The 8,527-nt window shown below is 39.2% G+C and overlaps 1 protein-coding gene across 1 annotated transcript in view; it reads right to left on the reverse strand.

The window, feature by feature from the left end:
• The window catches only part of LOC122816341 (UBA-like domain-containing protein 1), a 64,032-nt gene that overhangs the window by 45,525 nt on the left and 9,980 nt on the right, over positions 1 to 8,527 (reverse strand). The window contains exon 2 of the mRNA XM_044089067.1: positions 518 to 574. Coding sequence (XP_043945002.1) covers positions 518 to 574 — 57 coding nt within the window. The remainder of the gene's footprint in view (positions 1 to 517; positions 575 to 8,527) is intronic.

The raw sequence follows: 8,527 nt of genomic DNA on the forward strand, positions 1-8,527 counted from the left end.
CAAGGCAGAAAGACTGACTGTGTGTGAGATAATACACTGTCCTGTACAGACAGACAGATAGACACATGCACACAACACACCCAGGCAATATGCACACATGGGTAATTTAAAGGATTGTCATTTTATGCAATACACATCTACAGAATGCAGGAGAAAACTGAAGCACCCAGTGACAACCCACATGGACATAGACATGACATGCAGATCATGCATAGAAGGAACCCCAATAAAGAAATGAACTGGAAAACCAAGCACTGTGTGGCAGCCTTGCTAACATCTGGCTTCACTGTGTAGCCCTTGTTTTATTTTTATATTCAAAAACACATTTGTTCATTGCAATTAGAATTTTGTCTTGTGCAGCAAAAGTTGTAGTATTACATTCAAAAATGTATAAATAACTAACAACCCAGATATTAAAAAAGTAATAGCCCACTACTAGTAAGATAAATGCTTTATAAAATGGATTAATGTGACCCTGACCTAATCCCACCTGAAACACTCAAAGCTAGACACTTACCATTTGATGAGGGTTGTAAGGAATATTTGCTTCTTGAAAGAAAGTGCTTAGGGCAGTCTAAAAGAAAGAGACAAAATGCATCACATAAATGTCTGTGTGAGCATAGTTACAACCTTTTACACTATAACAGCGTGTTGCATATGAATGACATTCTTCGTTTTAATTCTAGAGTCTAATAACCTGCTTTCATATAACAAGCTGTCTCTCTTGTTGCGCCTGCCTTGATATAAGAAGCTGTCTGTCTTTCTGCTGTAAGCTGCCCACTGACTGCACCCCTGACTCAACTTTGAAAGAATAAAAATGTAATAAGAGTTATTGCTTTTCTAAAGATAAGATACACCAAACCAGAACTATCAAAAGCATGTCAGCAGTGTCGCAAATGCACGCATAGCTCATTGGCTTGAAAAATCTAAATGAATACACATTTTATGAGGGAAAGGTTGTTATATTGTTTTATGAGCATATTATCTGAGGAAAGCTCAGGGTTCTGAAAGGGGTTTTCACAACAGATGGAGCATAGAAATATTCTCAGGTGAAATTATTTCTCCATCTCATCAAGATTATTGTAGCACTACAATTGTCTTAAGGATATGACATTAAGTATTGGGATAGAGCATGCATTTGTCACATAAATATTACTGTTACAGAGGGGCATTTCAGATGCAGTGATAAGATTTGTGTAACATAAGTAGGGGGATTCTAATCAGACCCCTGGAAAATAGCTTTAACACTACTCCAAAACTGATGTATTTCTATCACAAGGTGGCATCAATGCTGCCACTGTTTCAGAGCTATGAAATGTACTTTGTATGGCCACACGTGCATTACATCATTCTTAGCAAAACATTTGTTGGACATTAATTTTTGAGAAGTGATAGTCAATTTATCTGCTAGGAAAATGCATTTTATTTTAACTAGCCATTTCCAAGATGATTGTGGCCTTGGGAACTAAGCAGACTATAAATGCTGGCATGCACATAATTGAAGTTATTCTGCAAATTAAAACAGAAGTAATACAGCACTTGCAAATTTGGCAGCATTATAAACATACAGCGAACAAAAACTTGGCTGAAAGACTTCCTGAATATCCAGTCAAAGGCTACTGCAGCTCTCCATGAGAATCTGCTCTTTGTACCATATTTACGATTGTTACACAGAATAGTAACTTTGTAAACAACGGTGTTTGTGACACTTGGAAATGTAAGTTCAAAGTTAGCGAATTCCCAAGTTCCCACCATCATTCCCATGCTGAATTCTCCTTTTCAGCAATCGCTATAATGAAATGCATATTTGTTACCTCCAGTTCAGCAACTGATTCTTAACAAAATGGGGAGACAAAATTGTAATATAACAACTCTACAAAAAATTATTTTGGACATTGAAAACCAGACTTCCATTCTCCCAGGAATGTACATATCTCACTTTTCACAGATTTAGCTTAGATGAAATTGTGGCTAACTCTCGAATTATATTTTTCCTTAGGTAACTATCTTTCCCCTAATGACAGCCAAATATTGTGTGCAAACTTCTGGATGAAAGGATTGATCATGGGATGGGGTAGGCATACTGGTTAGGGTCTTCGCCACATACAAAGTTTGATTCTAACATCAAGTTGTTAGATAGGTTAAAAATGGTCCTTAGGGCTGATAGCATAGTATTCACCTATTCTAGGCAATTGTAATTACCAAACTATATAAGGCTTTGCTTTGTGTCAAGCTTTTAGTAATGTTACAGAATTTAAAAAAAATAGGATGTGAAGAATGACTTCATAACTGGCATTATGTTTAAAGCATTTGTGTTAAAAAGCCAGCAAAAAAAAAAAAAAAAAAACTTCAGCCTCAGCTTCAAGTTTATTTATAAGCTTGGGCTGTGTAATGAGAAACAGCAGTGCCAAGGGACAATATGATACATGTATGTAATATAAAATATGATGATGGGATACATGTATGTAATGTGAAATATGATGATGGGATACATGTATGTAAAGTGAAATATGATGGGATACATGTATGTAAAGTGAAATATGATGGGATACATGTATGTAATGTGAAATATGATGATGGGATACATGTATGTAATGTGAAAGGCCAGTAGGATTCCAGGATTCACAATATGAAAACTGGGATTCTGGGCTGCTGAGGTCATGCTTCCAGTGCACATGGTACTATTGTATGAACATATATGGAGTATTGTTTCCAGGTCTGTAGGGCAGTACAAATGAAGGGAAATCAGGCTACTAAAAATATGCAAAACACACACACTCACCCACATGCACACACACACACACACACACACACACACACACACACACACACACACACACACACACACACACACACACACAAATGGCTGATTATTACAAGGGTGAGTACTGTGTTATGTGCCTGTGTGGGGGAAATGTCTGTCTGTGTCTTTGAATGTGTATACTGTGTAAAGAACCCTTCCTATTACAAGCTCATATTTATAAGATGCGATTCAATGTCACTAGAGCCACCTTCACCAGTGTGTGACCTTGGAGTTATTTTATAGCAGGTAAGTAGAGTGTAGGGACTGAAGTACCCCCATGTTAGAGGTTAAGAGTGAAGCCCCCTCTACAAGGGCATGATTTTTTGTTATTTGCCACAGCTGTCTCAGACAGTTATGTCTTGATGAGCTGAGCTTATGACAAGCCATAGTTATGTTTTAAATATCTCAGATGGCTTAAGCACTTTTTCCCTGAGTTTCTCATACTTGTTGCCAATTGGCCATGCACACAACCACTCATGGTTTGAGTAACACAAAAATGTAATTTTTTAGGACAGCAAGCCCCGCAGCACCCTTGATGTGGCGGCTCTACCCTCATACCCCCAGTTCCCCAGTTTCTATATACTCCAATCAAGATTGTACCAAATCAAAGAATAGATGGAGACAGAGATCATGTCTGTGCATTTAAACCTAGTTACACTCAGATGTGCAGGCAGATCTTCATCTGTAAACACATGAGCTGTAAGCAGCTGGAGTGCAAGAATGTGTATTATAATAACCTCTTCAGACTGTTATTATTCCAGTCTCTCTCTCTTCCCCTCCTATCTGCCTTTTCAGCTTGAATACAACACTAGGGGACATTGGGAGCCCAGTTAGAAAGATGGCCTGAAGAAATTCTTACTTTTGAAAAGGAAGTGCTCAGTAAATGTATTATTTTATGCCCTGATTTTGGTGTTCCTTGGACAGTAAAAAATTATCAAACAACACCATAACTGTGCCCCCTAGGTCACAGAAGGTAGAAATACAGTGACTTCATGTTGTCCCCTGGCAATTTAAATGTAGTAAGTTTGAAAAAGTGCTGATGAAAAGGTTGTGTGGGTGACAATGTCAAGCAAGTTCAGATTATCATTGTGAAGCTCAATAAGGTACTGGGTTGGCTTGCAGTAAAGATTCTTGGTTTACATGAAACATGTTAAGGAGCTGAAAGGAAATATGAGCTGGCTGAAAGCTAAATATGTCAACAGCAGAGAAATGCTGGCCCTACGTGAAAGACAGCTGCAAAATAACAAAAAAAGAACTTTCTGCTTATAAATGTAAAGGAGACTGAAATCAGGACAGGCAAGTGAATGTACACTTGATGCGTCTGTCAGGGAAAGTGGCTATCCTCAATATGGTGACTGTCCCTGAAGAAAAGTTGGCCAATATTCTAGGGAGGCATAGTGATTTAATTTGTGAGCAGAATGGGTGCACATGATAGGCCACCCTGATAGTAGCCATGAATGGCTACAACAAATCATTTGCACTTTTTAACAGTTTAATGTGAAATGAGAGACCTGTATATGGCTTGAGACCTCAAAGGCTTGAAGGTGGGAGTGGCCAGATTTACTGTAAGGATGGTCGAAGACTTCACCCTGGAATTTTACAGAAGACTATCCTATAATCAGCTGATATGGCAACTAAGACAGATTGAAGCCAGGACATTGCTTGTTTATCCATACATGTTGACTGTAATTTGGAGAAACAATACAACTGATCCCATCCCTGGATGAAGCAAGTTAGTTTGTATTCAGGAGGTTTTGGGATCAGGACCAAAGAATACAATGTGTGTCTATGTTAAAGAGGAGCTGATGGACCTGTATAGAAGAAACCAAGCACAGATAATACAACCTGTAGCAAAAACTTCAACTGAAAAAGGCAAAGCTATATGAGGAAGAGACAGCAGCTCAAGGCAAAAATGTGGTGAACCAGAAGTAGAGTAAAGCTGTAAGGAAGGAAGAGTCAGCAGCCATGAGGGAAAGCTTAAATAAGTGAGGGACAGGCAGGACTATGAAGAAAACAGTCAAGATGACCCTGGATAAGAAGCCGTTGCCCAAGGTACAAGATAGAGAAGTGAAAGGAAGTTTAGTAGCAGCAAAATAAAAATGAGGGTAGTAACAGAGGAGAAACTACATGGGAAGAAGAAGCCATTAGGAGAAACCCAAACTCAAGGTTGAGAAATGAGGTACGGTGTTTTGTTCTAAATGCAATATGAAACCATCTATTTTCTTTCCTTTCTCTTCTGATTAATATTTGATTTGGAAACCTGACCACACAGCCTACTTGTTGAAGAAGATTGCGAATAAATTTTGAATGAAGTGGGCAGTTAGAACATTGAAGGGGATTCAATGTATTAGAAGTGAGAATTATGGACATCTGTAGAGTAAAAGAAATAAAGTGCAGAGATCAGACATATGTCCCCTATCACTAAGACATGTTGACTGGACTAAAGACAGTTATGAATAGTATTGCATTTCTCAGCTGCAATATGTACTTCAATGCATGTGATTTTGCATTGATGTCACAGTTTAGGAAATCTATATACTCAAGTCCAAATGTCCTCTTGTAAATTACAGATTGGGTTTTTTCATTTTTTTTGGAAGAAAGATAGGCTATTGCCACACTTCTCAACTGTCCCCAATTTTTACAGAACCCCCTGATTTTTCCTTATATATTTTGACCCATCTCTCTTAACATTTTTGCTTTTCTAGTAACTTCTGACCCGGTCCTTAATGACTTTGTGGTTTTGTACCACGATTTAAGCTTTACAGTAGCATAGGAGTCCATTGGGTGGCAATAAGTAAAAGCACCATAAGCTGCTGGGGAGGGGGAGTTATGGCAGATGACAGGGTTCGAACTCTTCACGGCAGAACACTAAAGGAGCAGGGGAAGGAAAATGTGTATTGTACACTCAATGGGAAGCAAGACAAGACAGGAGGAGCAGAATGTGGAGAAAGCACTGCAGGTTGTACACAATCAAGGGCTTAGAAAGGGGCTGAGAGCACTGAGGCAGAAAAGGCAATCAGCTGAGAAGCTGTAGCAGTGTGGATACTGTGGAGGTCACGTGACTGAAAGGGAGATGCAAGGTCTGATGGGAGGAGTGGGAGGAGGGCTACTGCATGTTTCATAATGCTGTCTTGGGAGGAGAGGGTTGCAGATGCTGTGTAACCTAATCTACAAGCCAGAAGGGGACTATTAGGATTTATGTTATCCAAGGGTCTTTGACATAGCTGCAATAGAGGGGCCAAAGGTTATGGGGGAGTTACATTGCTGAGAAGGTTTGTGGCTGTAGGGGCGTGGGCAAGGGATCACTACCTGCCCCTCTTTTCCCATAACATGATTTGGCAACTGTCCTTTGTGAGACACAAAGGCATGAGAATGGCAAATGTCTTAATTTAGGAGGAAATTATTTTATAATGTTTATCTAAATTATGAGGAAACATAAATATCTAAATAATTATTTATTAAATGATATAAAACAATCATAACATCTAAAATTCTACAATAAGAAGTCTTTATTTTGGTAAGAGCATGAAAATAAGCATTTTGCACCCATTAAGACAATAGATTGCCATGCAAGATCTCACTTTTTTAGAAAGAAATGTCCAACTTTAGGCATCTGAACAGGTGGCAGACCTTATGGGGAGACAGGCCGAGGACAGATGTACAGTAGCATCCCTCTTATCCAGCCTCTGTTTAACCGGCCGTTAAATTTCTGCCATAGACCTAGTAAAATACAACAGAGAAGAACAACTTTTCTGCCTCCTGCAGGCTAAATAATGACAGCTATTTGAGTTTTAGACTTCATATTCTTTAGAAAAATGCATACCAACACAAATCCTATTATTCTAGCTGATTTTTAACCTATAAATGCTATTTTGTATGCTTTTTCTGATTAACCAGCCATTTGTTTATCCAGCCTAAGGTCCTGTCCCAGCAACACCGGATAAGAGGGAGTCTGCTATAGTGAAATTCTTCCCTTGGATCATGAAGAAAGCTGAACAATCCTGTTAAGGAGAGAGTTTTAGGGCAAATCAATAGAGAAAGGGCAATGCTGGTTTTACTGCAACAAATAAGGGGAAGGAGATGCAGAACTCAAAATGGTGAAATTTTACAATGGCAATAGTGAAAACAGTTTGTTAGTTGTAAGAATGTTGAACACGGCACAAGTACTGTAGATGTGAAGCTGGAAAGTGGAAATATCCTAGCAAATTTGGCATATGATCCTATGTACAATTATTCTGATAATGTTTTTGAGGTGTGGGGGGATTGAGGAGATAGGAAGGTCATGTAGGGGTATAGGGAAGCATGTAATAGAGGACTATAGTGTGTTAGTGGAGGCAGAGATGGATCAAGTATTGAGGTCTAAAAAGTCTCATGGGAGATGTAGTCAAAACGATACAGAGAATGGAGAGAGGTGGCCTCATGGATGTCTGCAGGTTAGTGGAGTGAGAAAAAGAGATGACATACATTCTAAAGAGATACAAATAAGAAGGCAAACAGGTCAGGTTTATTTAAGTTGGAGAAGAGAGAGCACTGAAGCTGTAGTTGTAGAAATTAGAGAGCGATGTCTTTCTGATCATGCCCAAGTGGTGGTGTAGATGAAGGTAGACGAGGTAGAAGGCTATGATTTAAGATATGGAACTTGTTAAATTAGAGGGGAAAGGGCTTTGTGTGTGTCAAAATGAATGCCGAAAGCATGAGCAGAGGGGTCAAGGCTTTGTAGGACAGGTTAAACATATGGAAGGGGAAATGGAACAGATGAGGCAGTTGAAAAAAGAGTCACAGGGAAACGTGAAAATAATGAATAAAAAGATCCAAGGAAAGTCCAAAGTAGATGTCAGAAATAGGAATGAGATGGAAAAAGTGGAAGAAAGACCAAATGGATGTGGTTCAGGTTAAGGAAAGAGGCAACTTCTAAAGCAGAAACAAAGAGCAGTTGAAACTTGTGGGCACAGATGGAGAGTGTGGGGAAGTTGTTGGCATGGACATACAAAGATCAGAGGAGGCAACTGAAGATGGATGGGTTAAGAAAGAATGGTTGTGGTTGTTTAACAAAAAGTAAGAGGAAGAAGAAGAAGAAGAAGAGGAGTATTTAGCAGAGCTTGTTGAGCAAACAAACTGGTCTCAGAGGAGGAAGACAGAGAGGAGTGGGATTTTATATGCTTATACAGGACAATGGAAGACATCAATCTTGGGGAAGGGTTTAGGAATGATATGAGGGTAACTGTACATGGATCCCAAGCTGAAAGTAACAACTAATGGACTGTAGCTGAGAGAGGTACATTTGAAGTGTGTCACCCATGGTGGTGCATGCTGTTCTAGAACTTCTTTTTGTTAGCAAAAGATGAGCTGTTGAGGTGGGAAAGGTATCAACTAGAGTGTATATAGGGAGTAGAAAACAGGAACATGTATTCTACTTTATTTGTGGATGTATATATGGTTCTACTGAGGGGGGTGAGGAGATTTCTGCTCAGGTATTATGATACATGTTCAATGAGCATCTGGTCAGTTTGTGACTTTCTGTAATTTTATCAAAAGTGAAATCATCATGAAAGGTCTACTGGCAGAGGCGGTACATCCCTGACTATGCCTCAGGCTATCTGAATGTAATTATCATCAAAATATCACCTGTAGGTTGTAGGTTCTGGCCTGGATGAAGAAGAATGACAAAGCTGGGACTGCTTGTCTCTTCTCTGGGGGGAGCATGCAGAGGAGCTGTGACACAGT

The sequence above is a fragment of the Protopterus annectens genome, chromosome 12.part0 (assembly GCF_019279795.1).
Source record: "Protopterus annectens isolate FY-2018-M chromosome 12.part0, PAN1.0, whole genome shotgun sequence".
Classification (NCBI taxonomy): Eukaryota; Metazoa; Chordata; order Ceratodontiformes; family Protopteridae; genus Protopterus; species Protopterus annectens.